Below are 22,273 nucleotides of genomic sequence, written 5' to 3' on the forward strand. Positions count from 1 at the left end.
TATATAAGTACCATGTGACCTCATGAACCAGAATAATCATAAAGACACTGCTTAAAAAACAATCTCCAGGTTTTTTTAATCTATTGGCTTAAATATAAATTGCATTTCCATAAACAATAAAAGGGGAAGGAAGCGATAACTAAGAGAAGGAATATAAACAAATGTTCCCAGCCAAAATTGCTTCAGTATGTGTCAGTAGACCCTGGGTCTAGGGTTCTTTCTTGTCTAGCAAGACAGCGGGATGCAGGATTAAAATGGGAGAGATGGCTAATGTCCGGAGAACACAAGAGCCCCAATTAAGGGTCCTTGCTCTGTTGTTATTAGGATCAGAAGGCTTCCAAACATGGTGATTGACGTGCACAAAGAGACAGTAAATCTGTGAACATGAACTCATGGGCATGAGGGAAAGGGGGTTTGAAGATATAGGGTGTTAGGGGTTTGGGTCAATATAAAACAAAATCCTGGTGCCTGGCAGATGGTTGTTAACAGCCCACCTGAGCACCTTATCTGTTTATCTTAGCTAGTCTAGGGGATAAGACAGATGCTACTTCAGGATCCACAAGGCACCTTTCTTTTGCTAATTAGCTCCCCTCTGGGCATCTTTACCCTGCAGCCTGTAGCCTATAGCCCTATTTACCTGTTTACCTAATTTGGTCCTTCCTTCCTGTGAAAGCAGCTTTCTGCTATAATACTAAATTGGGGGGCATTTTTGCCCTGAATACCTAATCTTTTACCTCATACACCTTTGTATGGGGGCCTTTGCCCCACTTCTCTCATTTTATTTGCCTAATCTTGTTTACCCAAACTTGGGTGTGAGCATCCTATGGCTTTGTAATTCTTTATGTCTTGTTAACCCATCAGTGCAGGCTCAGGGAATTCCTAAGCTTACTACCCACAAATACATGCAGTCTTCTCTGCTTTACTCACAACCTTGGAACTTAGATTTCAACATGACCACTTTGAGATAGTTTTAATAACAAATATTTGTATTATCACCACTTTTTTTTCCACACTTTTTTAATCCTCATTCTCAGATGTTTCTGTTGAGTCAAACTTTGACTTTATGTTTAATAAAGTATGACACATTTTGACATGTATGATTTTTACCATGTAGGTAGCATAAACCTTCAGCAAACCTTCAGTATTTAACTCCAAGGGAGAAAACTGAGTTTTGAGATGTGTGGAGTTTAGAAATAGACAAAATCTAGAGATACCCTTCTTTAAAAGAAAAAGTAGCTAATGTTCTCATCCCCTATGAAGGTATTAATTTACTGTGCCAAAGTCATACTTTTAAGGTATCCTATTAATTTAATGAATTTGTGGTCATTTATCTGATTCAGCATTAAAGAATTGTATCATCTCTTTTGGTGCCATAAAATGCTAGGTAATGCCACTTCAGGAACTTTGGACAAATTTAACCTTTTTTAGTTTTACTCGAATTATCAGTAGAAAATGGGTTTAAAGTTGATAATTACTTTTATACCCTCTCCCTATGAAATTTTATGGTTATTGAATGTGAAATTCGGAGAGCATTACTAATTTCCCAGAATTCCAGCCTAACATCCTTTTCACTCTGTTCCTTTTGTGTTGTGGCAAACCTTCCTTTGTAAATTTTAGGGAACACTGTTACTTTTTTTGAGAACCTTGGGATCCAAATTAAAAAGAATTATAAAAGGCAGTCAGGGAAAGAATAGCTTTGTGCAGAAAGGGGAAAGCTTCCTGTTTTTGGAGCACCTCAATGTCACATGTTTTAAATCTGGCTGTTGTGTAAAACCCAGGTGGTAAGGATAGGAAAGGACAAATTTTGTCTTTGTCTTTTTATTTCTTTGTATTTCTTGGTCAGATGGGGTGGTGGTGGGGTGGGGAATTTTCGGTAGCAAAGTGTGGATATGAATAAGAGTACAAAATTAAGCCCTTTTAGAAATTTTGGAAAATTCTGCTTTTTTTATTCAAACAGAAATGAAGCCGACTTTATAAAAATTATAATTACGTGTAATGATAAACTAAACACAAAATGTTTATCAATTAAAATTATGACAAACTGTCAACTGATAAAATTAATGAAAAAACTTCTTTTTTATTGACTAAAGTAGCAATTACCTTTAGTATCAAGTTCCATTAAAGGTTGAAGAAAAAAAGCACAGAAGTAGTGACATGGAAGTATCAGAAAACATACATGATGCTGCGGCTGCTGGATTAATTCAACAAAGAAAGAATGGAAAAACTGATAACCATCAATTTCCTATTACAGAAAATAAAGATTCTGATAGGTAAGCCATAGCAATATTTAAATAGTAGGTAATTGTTATTTTCCTATGCAACAAACTTTTATAGTTTGAGCTAATGTTCATGATGAACAAGTTTTGTATTTTTTGTGGAGATATTTCATCCTATGTGGTAATCAGAAAAATGTAAATAATGAGATACCATTTTTTGCAGTCATAGTGATAAATATTTTATTAAAAAATAATCAAAGGGGGGGCGCCTGGGTGGCTCAGTCGGTTAAGTGTCTGACTTCAGCTCAGGTCATGATCTCACAGTCTGTGAGTTCGAGCCCCGCGTCAAGCTCTGTGCTGACAGCTCATAGCCTGGAGCCTGCTATGGATTCTGTGTCTCTCTCTCTCTCTCTGCCCCTCCCCTGCTCATGCTGTATCTCTCTCTGTCTCAAAAATAAATAAAAAACATTTAAAAAAAAATAAAAAATAAAAAATAATCAAAGTTAGGAAATGTGAGGAAAATGACATTCTTATTTACTGTGGCTAGATGAAGTTGGTAAATCCTTTCTGAAGGGTCATTTAGCAGTGTGTTTCAAAATTTCAGATATGTCGTTGCACCTGGGCAGCTTAGTTGGTTAAGGGTCCAACTTCGGCTCAGGTTGTGATCTCACACTTCATGAGTTTGAGCCTTGCGTCAAGCTCTGTGCTGACAGCTCAGAGCCTGGAGCTTGCTTCAAATTATGTGTCTCTCCCTCTCTCTCTGCCACTCCCCTGCTTGTGCTCTGTCTCTGTCACTGTCAAAAATAAATGATAAAACATGAAAAAAATTTTCAGATAGGTCATCCCGTTATTCCAGTGGCTTCATTGCCAGGACTGGATCCTCCAGGAAAACAAGACTTCTATAAACAGACACCACACACACACACACACACACTGTAAGGACATTTATTGTGTATACAAAATAGGATAGATATTTTAAGGTTACTTACATAAATATGTTACATGTATATGTTAAGGATATTTATTATAGCATTCCCATATCAAAAAATTGAAGATAGCCTAAATGTTTATTTACTTATTTTGAGAAAGAGACAGAGAATGTGTGCATTGGGGAGGGGCAGAGACAGAGGGAGAGCGAGAATCATAAGCAGACACCATGGTAACAGTGCAGAGGCCAACACAGGGCTCGGACCTCACGACCACAAGATCATGACCTAAGCCAATATCAATAGTCGGATGCTCACCGGACTGAACCACCTAGGAGCCCCAGACACAGACTAAGTATCCATTAATAAGGAAGTAAATTTTCACTTCTATAAAATAATGGAGTATGTGACCATTTTAAAAAATGAAATTTGGTTTACGGTGTACTGATGGTTTAACAAAGTATATTTAAAGCATTTGGTTTGATGTCATGTCTTATGCACATTTTGTTAGAATACTTTTAATATCTACTGAATTGCAAAAGGAAGTTCCCTGCTACACTGGCAGTCTACTTCATTACCACCAACAAAATTGCTAGTTATTAGATTTTTGGTTTTGTTTCCCAATGCATGAGTGCTCAAATGTTGGACCCTCAACTTAATCTGAATATTGCCAAGAGGTTTCACATGGCAACTTGTCTCATATTCTACATAAACATTTGATGACCCCTGTGCTATAAACAAAAATGCTGATAATGCAGTGAATCGTTTTTATAAAGGTACCTTGCTTGCATGCCATTATCCTTCCTTTTTAAAGAGAACATATTTCAACATGCACCACACCAAATTTTTACACCAAATTTTTCAACAGTGCCTTCATGTTATGCAATTTATGACAATTCAGTTTACAAAGTAGGAATATTTTCTGCATTCTCACCCCCTTTTAGTTCTGTGTATAAAATTTTAATATGCTAATTACTTTGGATAGTATAAAATATCCTAGAGTTAGGGTGACTTTTTAAAAATGTTTATTTTGAGAGAGAGAGAGAGAGAGCATGCACACATGAGTGGGGGAGGGGCAGAGAGAGAGGGAGAGAGAGAATCCCAAGGAGGCTCCATGCTGTCATTGCAGAGCTCGATGCAGTGCTCGATCTCATGACCCTAGAGATCATGACCTGAGCCGACATCAAGAGTTGGATACTTCATGGACTGGGCCATTCAGGTGCCCTTAGAGGTCAATAATTTTTGTCAAGCATGAAATACTGCCCTTGAAATTTAGTTTTTCTGTGGTCTTTCTAAGCATGAGAAAAATGGTAATCAGCTTATATAATATTATATATCTAGAAAATTTTAAGGAGTCTTCTCATTGTATAATTTTGTAAGTTATTTAGTATCTTGGTCTGGCATTAAAAAAAAAAACTAGTGTTACATATATGCAATTTTAAGACTTCAAAATATTACAAAAATACTACATAATCCTTATGTAAGAATTGAAAACTACAGCAATAGAAAATTAGATCAATGATGATCATTCCACTTAGCTATAAATCCTTAAAGAGCCTTCTTCACTCTTTGATCCTGATTTCCCTCCCATCCACTCTTGAATTCATTGTAGCAATTTTCCCTTCCCAATCTTCACTACTCCAGAATTGTTTTTTCAAGGTTACCACTGATTTTCACTTTAATGAATCTGAACATAATTTCATACATCTCATTTTATTTAACCTTTCAGCAATATTTGACCCAATGGAAAACTCTCTCCTCCAAAATTCTGTCTCCATGTTGCTTTTAGGATATCACTCACTCACCTGATTTTCCCGCTGCCTTTCTAGTCTGTACACCTCAGCCTGATTTGCTTGTTTCTCCTCGTCCTCCACCTTTTAACCCATTGATGTCTTCCAGGAATTTGCCTTTGATTTTCCTTCTCTCGACTTTTACTATCTTGTATATTCTAATGATCCTTAAGTTTATATCTTCAGCCCGCATCTCTCTCCATAATTCCAGACCCACGTATCAAACTGCCTACTTGATATCTCTTTCTGGATAGCTATTGCAAACTTAACATGTCCAAAATTGAACTACTGATATTCTTTCTTAATATTTGCCTTTCATGTCTTTCCTAATTGAGTTAATAACAGTTCCATGAGTTGCTCTGCTAGAAAACTTGGTATCATCTTTGAGTCCTGTCTTTTTTTTTTCTTTTTCTTTTTCTTTTTCTTTTTCTTTTTCTTTTTCTTTCTCCTTTTCATACACATCACATCTAATCTGTCAGCAAATCTTGTCAGGTCTTCCTTCAAATATATCCAGAATCCAAACATATCTTCCATGACCAAGAGACTGTCATCTGTTGTTTATATTGGTGTAATAGGTAACTAATTGGTCTTCTTGTTTGTTTGTTTCTTCTTTTGTTTTTACTCTGTTTCCTCTAATTCTGAACACATTGGTTCTATTAAAATGTAAGTCAGATTGTGTCCTTCCTCTGCTCAAAACTTAATTGCCTCCCATTTCACTCAGAGTACATGCCAAAACTCTTCCTAATACCGACAAGTCCTATATAAGATCTTTTTCTCTCAGGTGTCTCCTTCTGTCTGATTTGAACTATTTTCTACCCCTTTCATTCTGTCCAGCCATACTGAATTTCTCACTACTCTTTAAGTATTTTGGACATACTTCTGTACTTGCTGTTGACTCCATCTGGAATGCTTTCCCTCCAATACCTCATGGCTTGCTTTTTCCCTTTTTGTTTGTTTTTTCTTTCAGTTTTTTGCTTAAATGTCACTTTCTCAGCAAGGCCTTTCTTGGCCATCCTGACTAGTATTTCAACTACCTTTTTCCTATAACACATCAAAATTTGATTTGTCTGCTTTAGTTTTTCTCCTCTAATACTGTATATTTTGCCTATGTAGTTTATTGTTATTGTATGTTTACTTCACTCATGAGTAGGATTGTTATCTGTTCGTTGCCATGTCCTCAGTACCTAGAAAATGTTCTAGTATATATAGTGCTTATTCAATAATGTTTATTGAGTGAACGGAGTTTAACCTGTGTATATTGTTATTAACATAATACTAGTTCTCACTTTTACAAAGTTTGGCGTGGGTTCATTCTGACAATTAAACCTGCCAGTTATATACATTTTTTGGATTTTGGGGGGCCCAATATTGTGTTTACTTGCTACTTTTCTTTTAGTTATATTTATGTTAGTTTTAATTATGGTAAAATGTATCAAAGGAATAGCAAACTTCCTTTATATTTATTAAGGAAACTAAAACATGGTGCCAAATTATTATAGGACTTTAAAAATTCTTGCCAAGGGATTATGAGCCCTCAATACCTGAAATAAAAAGATGAAGTTGGAATTTATCACTTACAAATAAGAGCGAGCTATGCTGGTTAGGTATAGTCTTTTCTAACAGAGCAGTCTGCTATTCTTATACAGGGTTTGGGGAAGAGTGGAGTTTAAGGATTGGGGGACTTTCAGAGAATTAAATGGTTTGTCATCATCTGAAGTACCATGGTTATTTGGGTGAGACTGTTGTGGATTGGCTGGCATGCTGAGGCATATATGTTGGAGTGATTTTGTCCTTTATTGGCTGTCTTTCAGAAGGAAGGGGCTGAAATGGATTGGTTGGTGAGTAAGGCTGGTGGGCATTGATTAACACATTTAAAACTGATTCTGGTGGCTTCTTGTTGCCATGGCTACATGTTAGGGTTTTGTTTTTGTTTTTTGTTTTTGTGTTTCTAAGTTTGAGGTGGCTTTCACCAGATGTTTTCTATTTAAAAGCTGCTTCTATTCACTGTGTTCAAAATGAAAGCTATTTCAAATTCTATAATTACAGATTCATTTAAAAAAAAATTTTTTTTTTAACGTTTATTTATTTTTGAGACAGAGAGAGACAGAGCATGAACGGGGGAGGGGCAGAGAGAGAGGGAGACACAGAATCGGAAGCAGGCTCCAGGCTCTGAGCCATCAGCCCAGAGCCCGACGCGGGGCTCGAACTCACGGACTCACAGACCGTGAGATCGTGACCTGAGCCGAAGTCGGACGCTTAACCGACTGAGCCACCCAGGCGCTCCAATTACAGATTCATTTTTGAAGTTTGGGTCAAGAGGAATTGTTTGATAATTGCTTTCAGAAAGATTCTTCTTTTCTTGGATGTTATTTCAACTAGAAAAGTTATCTGTACAACAGCTTTTTGAGAAAACAATTGCTAGTTTTGTTTTTGTTTTTGGTGCTCTTAAGGGCTCATGTTTAAGTCCTAAATAATCTGGGAAATTTCATTGTTTTTGGAAATGTATGTAGCTGTATGGTAATAATATTCTCTTGCATGCATTTAGTCCATGAAAAAGTAATTATAATTTTCTTTTTGGCAAATCCCCTAGTTTTTTCTGTCAGGATTAGATACGAGGCTAAGAGTATCCAAATCATTTGTTTTTAATTTTTTTTTTTTTAACGTTTATTCATTTTTGGAGAGACAAAGTGAGAGTGGGGGACGGGCAGAGAGCGAGGGAGACAAAGATTCGGAAGTAGGTTCCAGGCTCTGGGCTGTCAGTACAGAGCCTGATGTGGGACTGAAACCCACAAACCATTAGATCACAAACTGAGCCAAAGTCATACACTTAACGGACTGAGCCATGCAGGCGCCACAAACCATTTTTTTTTTTTTTTTCAAACAAAAGCATAGCTAATCAGATTGTTGCTATTTTTGAGTGATATATATGACATATGAGTACTTCAGAATTTTTGAAGTTTTTCTAGATTTATTGACATAATTAACATACAACTGTGTAACTATAAGGTATACCTCTATTAATTTGATACACTTTTATATTGTAAAATGATTACCACAATAGTGTTAATACTTCCATGACCTCACATAATTATCATTTCTTGTTTGTGATGATCTACTCTTGTAGCAACTTTCAAATATATAATATAGTATTGTTAACTGTAATCACCATCCTGCACATTAAATCCCCAGAATTTGTTAATCTTGTAACAGGCAGTTTGTACCCTTTGACCAGTATCTACCCATTTCTCACAGCCTCCTAACCCAGTCTGTTCTGTTTCTGTGAATTTTTTTTTTTTTTACGATTCCACATATAAGTCAGATCATACAGTACTTATCTACCTGTTTCTGATTTATTTTCACTGAGCATAATGCCCTCAAGTTTCACTCATGTTGTCACAAATGGTAGGATTTCCTTCTTGTTTGTGGCTGAAAATATTCCATTGTAAATATATACCATATTTTTTAATCCATTGATCCATTGATGGATGCTTAGGTTGTTTGACTATTGAAAATAATGCTGCAATAAACATAGGGCTGTACATATCTTTTCGAGGTAATGATTTCATGTCTTTAAGATATATGCCCAGAAATGGGATTATTGGATCATATGGAGGTTCTATTTTTAGTTTTTTTGAGGAACCACCATACTGTTTTACATAGTGGCTGTACCAATTTACAGTCCTACAGCAGTACAAGGAATTCCTTTCCTGTACATCATTGCCAGTGATATCTCTTGTCTTTTTGGCAATAGCCATTTTAATAGGTCAAAGTGATATCTATATACTGCAGTTTTGATTTGCATTTCCATGGTGAATAGTGATATCGAGCACCTTCTTATGTACCGCTGGCCATTTGAATATGTTCTGAGGAGAGACGTCTATTAAGGTGCTTTGCCCGGTTTTTAATTATATTTGGTTTTTGCTATTGAATTGTATGAATTCCTTACACATTTTAGATATTGATGTTTTCATATTTGTAGTTTGCAAATGTTTTCATCCTTTCCATAGGTTGCCTTTCTGTCATGTTGCTTGTTTCTTTTGCTGTGCAGAAACATTGTTTATTGCACTGTTTTTGCTTTTATTGCTTGTACTTTGGATGTCATATCCTAAATCATATGTAAGATCAATGTCAAGGAGCTTTTATCCTGTTTTCTTCTAGGAGTTTTATGATTGAAGGTTTTACATAGAAGTCTTTATTTGGGTTTGTGTTAATTTTTGTGAGTGGTGTAAGGTAGCGGTACAGTTTTATTCTTTTGGATGTTAATATAGTTTTCTCAGCATCATTTATTGAAGAGATTATCCTTTCTCTTCTGAGTATTCTTGGGTCTCTTAACAAATTTTAGTTGACTTTATGCATGGGTTTATTTCTGGGTTCTTGATTCTGTTTCGTTCATCTTTGTGTTTGTTTTTATGCAAGTTCATACGGTTTTTAGTACCATAACTTTGTAATAGTTTGACACCAGGAAGTGTGATGCTTCCAGCTTTGTTCTTCTTTCTTAGGATTGCTTTGGCTATTTGGGGTCTTTTTTGTTCCTTACAAATGTGAGGAATGCTTTTCTTATTTCTGTGAAAAAGGTCATTGGAATTTTGACAAGGATTGCATTGAATCTGTAGGTGGTTTCAGGTAATGTGGATATTTATCAATGCTGATTTTTCTAATCCCTAAACAATGGGGTATATTTCCATTTGCTTGTGTCTCTGCTGTTCTTTTATCAAAGTCTTGTAATTTTTACTATACATATTTTTCAGAAAGTACCCACTTTATTGAGAGTTATTATCATGAAAAGATGTTGAATTTTGTCAAATGCTTTTTCCTTACCTATTGTGATGATCATATGATTTTTTTATTCTGTTAATGTGGTATATATCAAATATATGTATTTGATTTGATTTCTGAAGGATAATTTTGCTGAGTAAAGTATTCTTGATTGGTAGTCTTTTTCTCTTAGCACTTTGAACATATAATCCCACTCTCTCCTGGCCTGTAAGGTTTCTGTTGAGAAATTGCTAATAGCCTTATGGGGGTTCACTTGTAATCAGATAGTCTTTCCTCTCTCTTTTTCATTCTTTTACTTTGTTCTCTGCTGATTGCATTATTTGAAAGTTCCTGTCTTTAAATTCACAGATTTTTTTTTTTTTCTTGATCCATTTTCCTGTCAGTGATCACTCTTGCTTTTTTCATCTCATTCATTATACTCTTCAGCTCCAGGATTTTTGTTTAGTTATTTTTTACTATTTCCTGCTCTTTGTTAAACATCTCATTTTATTCATATAGTATTTTTCTGATTTTACTGAATTGGCTTTTTGTGTTTTCTTGTAACTCATTGAGTTTCCTTAAAATTGCTATTTTGTTTTTTTAATTTTTTTTTTTTTTAATTTTTTTTTTTTTTTTTTTTTTCAACGTTTTTTATTTATTTTTGGGACAGAGAGAGACAGAGCATGAACGGGGGAGGGGCAGAGAGAGAGGGAGACACAGAATCGGAAACAGGCTCCAGGCTCCGAGCCATCAGCCCGGAGCCTGACGCGGGGCTCGAACTCACGGACCGCGAGATCGTGACCTGGCTGAAGTCGGACGCTTAACCGACTGCGCCACCCAGGCGCCCCTAAAATTGCTATTTTGAATTCTCTTTTGAATAAATAACAGATCTCCATGTGTTTCAGATTGATTACTGGAAGATTATTGTGATCCTTTGGTGGTATCATATTTCCTTGATATTTTATATTCTTTGCAATTTTGCATTGCTGTCTTTGCATTTGAAGTAGCAGTTACCTCCTCCAGTCTTTAATGACTACCTCTTCAGTATGTCCAAACCTGATTTTTTTGCTCCAGTGGTATGCTGGAAATTCTCTGCAGAACACCTCGTTTTCCAAAAAGGCTCTCTCATCTGCGGGTGATTATCTTAGTGTTTTCTAGGGAGGGACTCCCAGATGTGGCTGAGAGGGAGGGACTGGAGGCAGTTTATGGGCTATTGCTAGGTCCACAGATAGACTGTAGTATGTATGCCTGTTACCTGATGCACAGGTAGGCAAGACTTTTCCTCAGTCCCTTGGAATATGGTGCTAGGTCCCCACAGCTCCTGCAAAAGCAGTTTTGTCCGTGGGTGGATAGATGCCAGTTTGTTGTAGGTGGGCAGACGCAACAAGGTACATCTCATTCAGCTATGATACTGATATCACTCTGACATATGGGTATTTTAAAAGTAGTTTTTCCCCTAAGATATTTCCCTGATTTCTTCTTTCATGTTATATGGACCTCATACTATTTTAAAACTTTGTTTAAATTAAGCATTTTCAGATTTAAAAGCAAAACCAAAAATATAGCGCAAATCTAATTATTACTCCCATGTCTAAGAGTCACTGCCTTTAGGCAGTGAACTCTAACTTTTTAGTGTAAACTTCAAGGTTCTTCAGAATTTCTTTCCTGACTTATCTCTTACTACTTGCTTCCATGTATTTTATGCTTTTTTTTCCTCAAGTTCCTAAAAGTTTGTACTTTTCCTTTCAAGGCACCTAGATGCAATCTATGTAATCTTTGTGCTCACATTCTAATCGCTTAAGAAAATGGTTTTTTCCTGTTTCTTTTCCTGGTGACCTCTCCTGTTTATTTTCCCTCTTCAATAAAACCTTTCTGGTCCTCACTTACAGCTTTTCATATGTCAATTCTTACAAATCACATTGTATTATAATTATATATTTATCTGTGTTTGAAGCAACAGATGAGTATTTCCTTGTATATGGTTGGTACTTCATCACTGTTCTGTGAATTAATAAATTAAGTCAGATGGGTAAAATTCAGAACTTTATGAAAACTGTCTTTTTATTCTTTATCAGTAAAATTATTAGAAAACGTTGGCTTTTTATATGGATTTTTAATGGATTTTTTTTTAAGTAGTGAACCTGGTTTACATAAGAAGTTAAAGAAAGGTGAAGATGAAGAAGGGACATCAGAAGAATCTGTGATCACACCAGTGTTGAAGAAGGCCGATTCCCTAACTGGTGGTCTACTACAAATGAATGAGAGCAGCAGTTTAAGTGAAAAGGATCAGCATGAAAGCAGGTAAAGTCTATCAATTCTTTATTTCCCTGTGAAGGAATTTTAGCAGTGGTTACCTTTTGTGAAAATAAAATGCTGTAGTGTAGGTAGGTCCAAGCTAAAGCAAGAAATACTCAACATATCAAATACACTGCTTGAAAAGTTACGATGAGGTTAAGTGACTTTGTCAAGGAGCAGTTTCAGTAGTCACCATGGAAGTATGGAAGGTAAGTGTAAACAACTCCTTAGAGCATTTTAATTGGGAAAGGTAATAGAGAAATGGATGATAACTGAAAAAGAATGTGAATTGCAAAGGCATTTTCTTTCTCTTTTTAAGATGGGAGCTTTTAGAGTATGTATTCTGTTGGAAATGATCAATAGAGATAGACACGGTTAGTTAATTTAAAATTGTTTGTGTTTCCAAACATTAGGAAGTTTGTTGATTGTATTACATTATCTTTTAAAGATTATAGTAATTGTCCTTAGTACTACTATTCATGTAATTTTGTGGAAAAGTTGGTTTATTCAGAATTGATTCCATGATGGGGTATTCTCATATAATTGAATGTACAGATTTAAAAATATATATGTATGTGTATGTATTATATATATATAATTATATATATTATATTATGTTATATATATAACTTTAATATATATTACAGTACATATTATTTCTATGTATTATGTATTGTTATATAGTGTATGTATATATACTAATTATATATAATGTATGATATTATATTATACATTTATTATATTATATATTATTTACTATATTTATTATGTTATATTTATTTTATATTTATATAAATATGTAAAATATATTTATATAAAATATAGAATATATATTTATATTATATATTATATATTATTATATATTATATAGTATGTAAGTAAATATACAGAAAATAAATATTATAATGTATATATAATATATAATAATATATATAATATTTTATTATGTACATATATATATATATAATAAAAAATATACAAACACTGAGACCATTCTGAATAGAACTAATCCTTCCTTGATGATTTTAGATATTCAGTGCCTTTGATAGTATCACGAATAGCTATGATTTTGTTAGGGACTTTAAAGTATCTGGTTATATCAAGTTAATATTTATTTACATTCTGGGGAAAGGGGAAGATTTTGTTTATTTACAATCGGAAAATAAACTAGTAATCCATAACAGATTATTCCTTTTGGACTAGAAAGCTCTAAATTACAAAAACCATGCTTCCTGTACCAGCAATGTCATTGACACAGATTATATGTTCAATAAGTATGTGTTGAACGTGGGAATAAACAGTAGAATGAATGAATGAATGCCTGTTGATGAACTTCTCTAGAAGAAGCAAATCTTTAGTTTATTGAAAGTAGGTTTCCAATATTGCCTAGGTATAAAGTCTCTTAAAAGAATGTGTAAGAGTCAGAAATTGTTATTTATAGCTAGAAATAGAATAATAATGTAGATTCATTTGCTATTATATTAGTTAGAAACACTTAAGTATTACTTTAACCACATATTATAAAACACATGCTTTGAAGGCACATTCCTGGGTTTGAATTCAGGGTCTGTTCTTGGCCAGCTATTAGGGCTTCTTGGGCAAGTCACTTCGACTTTCTGTGCCTCATTTTCTTCCTGTGTAAAATACTAATATGACAACCTACTTCATAGAATTGTTGTGAGGCTTAAAATACCTTTAAGACATGTAAAGTGCTCATAATAATACCTAGATAGTAGTTGCATAGTGAGTCTTCAACACGTTAATATCATGATTGTTAAAAAGGGGTTCTTTCATATAAGGACTTAACTTGCACTTTCCAAGTAGGTTTTAGTGCCAGTAAAAGCTTATTTTTAGTAAAAATGACAACAACAAAAACAATGGTATCATTCCTATCAAATAATGCAAGTAGCATTAGGATTTTCCTTTGCTTTTGTTAGTTTTTATCTAAATTTAGTACTTTGTTGTGCTCGCTTCAGCAGCACATATACTACAACTGGATACACCTAATCCTTTGTTAATATTAGCAGTAGTATATTTTCTATGTTGTTTAATGTTACTCTGTTGTTTAATCCCCTTTGTAGAAAATTAGTTTCAAATGCAGAGATTTTATATCCAAAACAATAGGTTTAAATATCCTTTGTATTTTAAGTATTTAATATTTGCCTGAAAAGAATTGTTGGGTTTTTTCAGACCTGCAAAGAAAATTTCTAAGAAAAAGAACAAGGTAAGAAAAATATACAATATAATTTTATTTGTTATTTATTTTATTTTTATTTTATTATATTATTTTGATAAATATTTATTAGAAATATTATTCAGTGGTAAAAACTTTATGAAAGATGTAGTGAAAAAATAGAAAATCTTCCTTTGCTGTAGAGACATTTTCTATGAAAAATTTATTTAGAAATACTAGCTATTGATAACGGTGTCTTTTTTATAAAAATCCGTTCTTTTAAAATGTCTCTGTGGTTTTGCTTTTAAATGTTTATTTACTTATTTTTAAAATTTATTTTGAGAGAGAGCACGCACAAGTAGGGGAGGGGCAGAGGGAGAGGGGGAGAGAGAATCCCAAGCAGGCTCCATGCTGTCATTGTGGAGGTCAACATGGGACTCAAACTCAGGAACCCTGAGGTCATGACCTGAACCAAAATGGAGTCGGATGCTCAACCGACTGAGCCACCGAGGTGCCCCTGTTTTTGCTTTTATAAAAAGATGGGTATTTATCACTTCTCTATACCTAGTATATTTTATAAATATTTGGGGGACATTTTGAAATAATATTAATTATTTATAGGTCAAAAAGCAAGTTACGTCTATGGATGACCTTGTCGACTTAATTCAGTCATCTGAAACAGCTTCAGAGGATTGTGAGTTGCCTTACTCTAAGAATTTCATGTTGCTAGTTGAACAACTTGGCATGGATTGTAAAGGTAGGAAGCCTTTTTATGTATATTGCTGTAGTAATATGTGCACACCTGCTATAGTGTAGAGTTGCTCATCTCAGAAATATGTTTTCTATTAAAGGAGAACTATTGTATCCTGTCAGCCAAAGAGTCATCATTTCTACTGTACCTTTCTTAGTGGGAATGGCACATCTAATGTTTGTTAACTCTGCTTCTCTTCTGTGCCTTCACCCAGGTCAGGTCATTATTTTTCTCCTAGATTACTGAAATAACCTCAGGACTGTTTTCCTTGCCGTTCAGCCTCCCAAGACCTTGGTCTGCACTGCAGCCATAATTATTATGTCTTTTTAAAAATGTGTATTTCATCATGTTACCTCCTTGCTTAAAGCTTAGCTATTACTTCTCATTGCTATTAGGTTAAAGGCCACAGTCCTCTGGCTTCATCTTGCATTGTTTTACATCCTTCTTTCCATCTGTGTCTTATCCACTGTTTTAGACATTTCTTCCTGTGAAAGAGCTTTTTGTTTCCAACAGCTTTAGTTAGGTAAACTGCACATATATGAAGTGTGTCATTTGATAGTTTTGACATATGTTTACACGTATGAAACGATAACCATAATCCAGACAGTTAACATATTCATCACCCTTAAAAATCTCATGTCCCTCTATATTCCCTTATTATGAAGCTGCCAAATCATTTGCTAAAGGAGTTGCACCGTTTTCCATTCCCACCAGCAGTCTGTGAGAGCACCAATTCCTACATACATATTCATGAACACTTAGTATTGTCAGCTTTTTAAATCCTAGACATTTGGATGTATATTTAGTATATATATCATTATGGTTTTAATATACATCTCCCTAATAACTGATGGTGTTGGGCATATTTTCATGTGCTTGTTTGACATCTGTATATCTTCCTTGTTTTTTTTTTAATATGAAATTTATTGTCAAATTGGTTTCCATACAACACCCAGTGCTCATCCCAACAGGTGCCCTCCTCAATGCCCATCACCACCACCTCCCGCCCCCACTCCCCATCATCCCTCAGTTTATTCTCAGTTTTTAAGAGTCTCTTATGGTTTGGCTCTCTCCCTAACTTTTTTTTTCCTTCCCCTCCCCCATGGTCTTCTGTTAAGTTTCTCAGGATCCACAGAAGTGTGAAAACATATGGTATCTGTCTTTCTCTGTATGGCTTATTTCACTTAGCATAACACTTCTCCAGTTCATCCACATTGCTACAAAAGGCCATATTTCATTCTTTCTCATTTCCACGTAGTATTCCATTATGTATAAAAACCACAATTTCTTTATCCATTCGTCAGTTGATGGACATTTAGGCTCTTTCCATAATTTGGCGATTGTTGAAAGTGCTGTTATAAACATTGGGGTACAAGTGCCCCTACGCATCAGCACTCCTATATCCCTTGAGTAAATTCCTAGCAGTGCTATTGCTGGGTCATAGGGTAGATCTATTTTTAATTTTTTGAGGAACCTCCACACTGTTTTCCAGAGTGGCGGCACCATTTTGCATTCCCACCAACAGTGCAATAGCGTTCCTGTTTCTCCACACCCTCCCCAGCATCTATAGCCTCCTGATTTGTTCATTTTAGCCACTCTGACTGGCGTGAGGTGATATCTCATTGTGGTTTTGATTTGTATTTCCCTGATGAGGAGTGACATTGAGCAGCTTTTCATGTGTCTGTTGGCCATCTGGATGTCTTCTTTGGAAGAGTGTCTATTCATGTCTTCTACCCATTTCTTCCCCAGATTATCTGTTTTTTGGGTGTGGAGTTTGGTGAGTTTTTTACAGATTTTGGATACTAGCTAGAACTTTGTAGTTTTGCTATTGTAGTGGTTGGTTTAGGTTTTATAGTCTGTGGGTTAAACATTACAGTCTAGCATCCATTAATGTTATACCACATCATATATAGTTTAAGAAAATTACAATAGTTTACTTACATTTCTTCTTTCCCAGACAGATCCTTCCTGGATCTGTGGGATTATAGTTTTCATTCAGTTTAGAAAGATTTTGGCCATTTTTTCTTGTGATTAGACATCTTGTGATGTCTAATATGTGTTTATTCCTGTCCATTGTATTTTTCATGTCTAACATAGTTTACATCTCTGTGAGTGCCATTCAGTTTTTAAAACAATAGCTTCTATGCCTCTACTTATCTTTTCATGCTTTGTTTGGAGATATAGTTATGTTACTTACGAACAGTTTTATCCTTTAGTCTCTTGCTCTTGCCAATTATTAGATGAATCCAGAATGGTGATCAGCCTAAGGCAAATTATGAGTTTTTCTATCCTAGCTAATGTGAATAGATACTGTCCCTTGTTCTGTGAGAGTACCAGGGAGTGTTTCCTCTACTCTTTTCAGATTTTTTTCCCTTGATGACTTCCTTCCATGTATGCATTCGTTGTTACTCTGCTGAATACCCAAAGGGGGCCCTTTGCTGATCTCCAGGGTTTTTTCTCTGTTCTGCTTTCTCCTCTCCTATATGCTGACCTGTCATCTCTATCTGCCTTGAATTTGCCAGACTCTCAGTTTCATCATCTCAACTCAAGGAGTCTGGTGGAGGCTATTTAAATAATGCTTTTCTCCCGTGTCGTAGCCTGAACATTCTCTCAAGGCAGTGAGCTTGGGCATGTGTTAGGCTAACATGTTTTGTTTTCAGGGATCATTGTCCTTCATTGTCTGAAGTTCTGTGTCTTGAAAATCATGTTAAAGTTGTATTTTGTCTGTTTTGTTTTTGCTTGCTTCAGGTAGGAAGATCAATCAGTACGTGTTACTCCATCTTGGCCAGAAGCAGATTACAGTGGAACTTCGGCACGTACTCTAGACTGTCGAGAGTGCTTGTCTTCCTCATTTGCTTAATTGCCTCCTGCTTATCCTTCATTCCTCAGTATAGTTATCTCTTCCTCAGGGAAATCTATCTTCCTTGGGCCCAATCTAGATCAAGTTATGATCACAGAACTCTGTTTTCTAATAGGAACTATCTGAATTTAGAATTATCATTTGAGTTGTCTTTCTCCTTCACTAGACTTTAAGCTAATTGAGAACCAGGGGTCTTCTCTATTGTATCTGTAGAGCTGAGTATAATGTCTTACATTGAAGGTATATATTTATTTAATGTGTGAATGAGTAAATTGAAAATGCACAGTCCTGTATATGCAAAAAGTACTCATATATTTTATTTCTGTTTCTTCTCTGATGTAGATACTGTTGGCTTCTTGAAAATCCAAGATATAGTTCTTTCCTATGAAAGATTAATGAAACTTAACAAAAGTCACTGTAAACTACTTACAGGAAAAATTAAAAAAATGGAAAAAACAGTTAGTGCACTACAAAACGAGCTACGAGAAGCAAAAGACATGAAATCACGGTTAGAGCATCAAAAAGTGGAATGGGAACATGAATTCTGCAGTTTGAGGTATAGCATCTTGGTTTTAAAGAAACATTTGAACTGTTTACTTTTATACTACAGATGTATAGGGACAGTTTTGTAACTGCTAACTTACCATGTGGGATTTTACAGGAAAGAAAACTTCTTTAGTGTTGTGAAGTGTGAGGTTCTTGGAAATAATACAGCAAGTTCTTAACAGTGAATACTTGTAATAATTTAATGTATTTTCCAAATCATAAGTTTAATGGCCATTTAAAAGTCCACCATATAGAAACGTCATTATTTAACAGATTGAATTTTGCTTGTTTTTCATTTTTCTGTATTTTAATGAATGCTGTAAGGAATGTCTTTTATATAACTCTGTTTCTACATTTCTGGTTACTTGGAATAAATTCTTCAATATATATTATTTGATTAAAGTATAAAAATTTTTAAAAAGGTCTTTAATCCACATTGTTCAATTGTTCTTGGGAAAGTTTATATTAATCTCTATACCCAGCAACAGAGTATAAAATGGTCATTTTTCTCAAGACAGAAAAATTCCCAAAAATTGATTCTGTTTTATTCTCAACATTCAGGGTTAAAAAAGTAAAGTGGGGGTGCCTGGGTGGCTCAGTTGGTTAAGCATCTGACTTCAGCTCAGGTGATGATCTCATGAGTTTGAGCCCCGCTTTGGGTGGGCTCGAGCCCTGCTTTGGGTGAGCACGAGCCCCGTTTCGGGTGAACCCCTCTTCTCTCTCTGTCTCTCCCTCTTTCTCTGCCCCTCGTGGGATTCTCTTTCTCTCTCTCCGCCCTCGCTCACTTGTGTCATGTCTCTCTCAATAAAAAATTTAAACAAAGTAAAATGGGGGTGCCTGGGTGGCTCAGTCAGGTGTCTGACTTTGGCTCAGGTCATGATCTCAGGGTTCATGAGTTTGAGCCCCACATCGAGCTCTCTGTTGTCAGTGCAGAGCCCACTTCAGATTTTCTGTCTCCCTGTCTCTCTCTCTGCCCCTCCTTTGTTTGCATGTGCTCTCCCTTTCTCTCTCAAAAATGAATAAACATTAAAAAAAAAAGTAATACGGAAAGTGATTACTGATAAGTTTTTCAACATCTCTGTCATAGGTAGATAAAATTAATTCAAACGTGTATGCTGAAATCACATATTACTCTTTATTGTTTACTTAATATGTATCCTGTGTTGTTCTAGAAGGGATTCTTAAGTGATTCATAAAGTAGATAATCAACAAGGTAAGTTGCAAGTGTGGTGGAAGAAGAAACAAAAAGTGTAGGGCAACAGATATTAGACTCGCTAGCCTAGTCTTGGATGACAGTCATCTGCACGTGTATGTTGTGTAAACAACATCCGCAGATGCTCTCTTACACTGCACATCATTTTTGGAGGTACCTGTAATGTTTCGTCAAGTGGAAATTTATTTCCAGTGAATTGATAAAATTGTTTATAAACAGTAACTTCTCTTTTTAATGAGTAACTGAATTATCTGTCCTATGGAGGAATAATTACACCTGTAGGAAAAGGGGTAATTTTCAACTCTAGCTTTTCTGAATAATTTCACACTTCCTTTCTTACAACATCTACCAGAGTTATTACTGACTAAAAATAAGTTGCATAATGCTTTCTCATTGCTTCTTTTCAATTGTATATATCTTTTGGAAGAGATTCAAGTGAGAAATTAAAAACAGCCCTAGAAAGGAAAAAAATTTGAGAACATAGAAATTTCATTTGGACAGTAAGCCAACATGTGGAACCAGATCATAGGAGGAACTTTTTATTTCTAACAAAACAAATTTTAAAATAAGCATATTTAATTGCAGATTTACTTTAAAACAAGAAGAAGAAAAAAGAAGAAATGCTGATATGTTATATGAAAAAATTAGGGAGAGGTTAAGAAGAAAAGAAGACCAATATAATAAAGAAGTTGAAACAAAACAACAATTTGAACTCGCTCTTAGAACACTAAACATGGAATTGAAGGCCGCAAAAAATCATTTGAATCAGGTAAATTACTTTTTGATAAAAAATTGTGTATTTCCATCAATATTACATAGTGTATTATACATATATTTTATGGTATCCCTTTGATTCAATATATATTATTTAGCTTTCAAATAAATTAAAACATGGGATCATGGTCCTTTGAATATTTTTTTAAAGTTCTCCTCTTCAGCTTTTGACCTTTTTTTTAACGGTATGAGACCAGAATCATAATGAAATGTATCTACAGGTTGTAGAAAAGTGCAGTGACACTCAGTGGCAACTTTCTCCACCACAGAATGCCAGAGAATTCCAGGATGGAATTCTAAACAATCACCTTTGCAAACAAAAGGAGATAGAAATGGCTCATAAGAAAACTAATTCTAAGGTTTCTTCTTTAGCTATTTTGAAGTACATGTGTGTATGTATTTGTATATATTTTATTTTTTTAATTATTACTACTTTTTCTCCATGTATGTGTATATATATATTTTAAAAACCGAACACTGTACATCATGGAAACTATACAGGATTTTAAAAGCATATATATTTTTGGGGAGGGGCATGGGGGGGCGGTGGCATTTTTGCTTCATTTGATAAAATAATATTCTTGATTAAATGCATTTGTCTCCAGCAAATAGTGACATTCATAATGTCCTCATCCAAATAAGAGGCTTTAATTACTTTCTGTAGGAATCGATGAGCTTTCCCTAATTTCAAAACTATTGCTACTAGCAACATGTGTTTTGGTTTTGAACAGTTACTTCACTGCCTTGATATATTAATAGGTTAGTTTAACACTTCTGCTAATGGACAGGAGGACGAGTGTAGCCAGTTCACAGATCATATTTTCGGTATCAAGTCTCCTACTTTTGAGAAAAGTAACACTTTGCTTCAAGTAGCATCCTATTTCATTACAAGGAACTTTTGAAACAATGGTATGCTATGCTATATACTTAATGATAATTTATTGATAGGTATTTTATTCCTAATAAAATAGTGGAGTGTATTTCCCCTCTTTTATATTTATTACTATTTTATTTTTTTATTTATTATTATTTTTTATTTATTACTATTTTCAACATGAAGAGGAAATACAAGTTATTGCAGCAGTAAATAATCTCATGATTTTCTAAGAGATGTATAAATTTCACCTTATTTCCTATCAGTATTTTGAAATCCAAGACTTCTTTCGTACTTGTGTATTTACACTAGAGAAGTAGCAGTGGTTGGTGCAGGAGCACTAGTTGTGGAGTGAGAAGACCTGGGCAGAGTCCTGCGGCTCACAGTTTTAATCTCACATTCTAGAATTATGATAACCAAATGAGTTCATTGATGTATGGAGAAGTGTTTATATTATAGTACAGTGCCTAGATTTGTCAGTTATCAATAGATATATTCTTATAACTGACTGTAGAAATATTAGCAAAGTAGATATCTATGAAATATTCTCAGGAAAAAAGAATTTTAGGAAATTTAATCTGTCCAAGTAGATGCAGAGCTAACGATTTTACTGTGGGGTAGCTGTGTTCGATATCTACTGTAAACTCAATTTTTAAGTGTAGTCAGATTTATTAATCTTTTATTTCAGGCCTTCTGGTTTGTTGTAAATCAGAAAGCCTTTTCCAATACTGAGATTCTGAAAACTTTTCTCACGAATTCTTTTTTACTTTCATGCCTTCATTATCTTCAGTTAAAGTTCTGAACTTTTGGGAACTTATGCTTGTATAAAATTTGAGATTTGGAGCCAACTTTATTTTTTTCCAGTTGGATATTCACTTACTATAATCTTCCTTCCTTCCTTCCTTCCTTCTTTCCATGTGTATTTATTTATTTTTGAGAGAGAGAGCACAAGCCAGGAAGGGGCAGGGAGAGGGAGAGAGAGAATCCCAAGCAGGTTCCGTACTGTCAGCACAGAGCCTGATGCGGGGCTTAAACCCACAGAATCTGAGATCATTCCCTGAGCCAAAATTGAGAGTCAGAGGCTTAACCAACTGAGCCAT

General features: G+C 34.8%; 1 protein-coding gene across 12 annotated transcripts in view; it reads left to right on the top strand.

Annotated features, from left to right (window-relative positions):
- The window catches only part of ANKRD26 (ankyrin repeat domain 26), a 137,134-nt gene that overhangs the window by 62,954 nt on the left and 51,907 nt on the right, over positions 1-22,273 (top strand). For 10 of the 12 annotated variants that reach the window (XR_006204607.1, XR_006204608.1, XM_042945186.1 and 7 more), the window contains 6 exons: positions 2,107-2,270; positions 11,821-11,988; positions 14,173-14,206; positions 14,777-14,912; positions 18,109-18,322; positions 20,111-20,294. Coding sequence is in view for 10 of the 12 variants with exons in the window: in XM_042945186.1 (XP_042801120.1) it covers positions 2,107-2,270; positions 11,821-11,988; positions 14,173-14,206; positions 14,777-14,912; positions 18,109-18,322; positions 20,111-20,294 (900 nt within the window). In the remaining 2 variants the exon portion in view is untranslated. The remainder of the gene's footprint in view (positions 1-2,106; positions 2,271-11,820; positions 11,989-14,172; positions 14,207-14,776; positions 14,913-18,108; positions 18,323-20,110; positions 20,295-22,273) is intronic. The other 2 variants (XM_042945188.1, XM_042945182.1) reach the window with 2 other exon arrangements.

Source organism: Panthera leo, chromosome B4, assembly GCF_018350215.1.
Source record: "Panthera leo isolate Ple1 chromosome B4, P.leo_Ple1_pat1.1, whole genome shotgun sequence".
NCBI classification, from domain to species: domain Eukaryota; kingdom Metazoa; phylum Chordata; class Mammalia; order Carnivora; family Felidae; genus Panthera; species Panthera leo.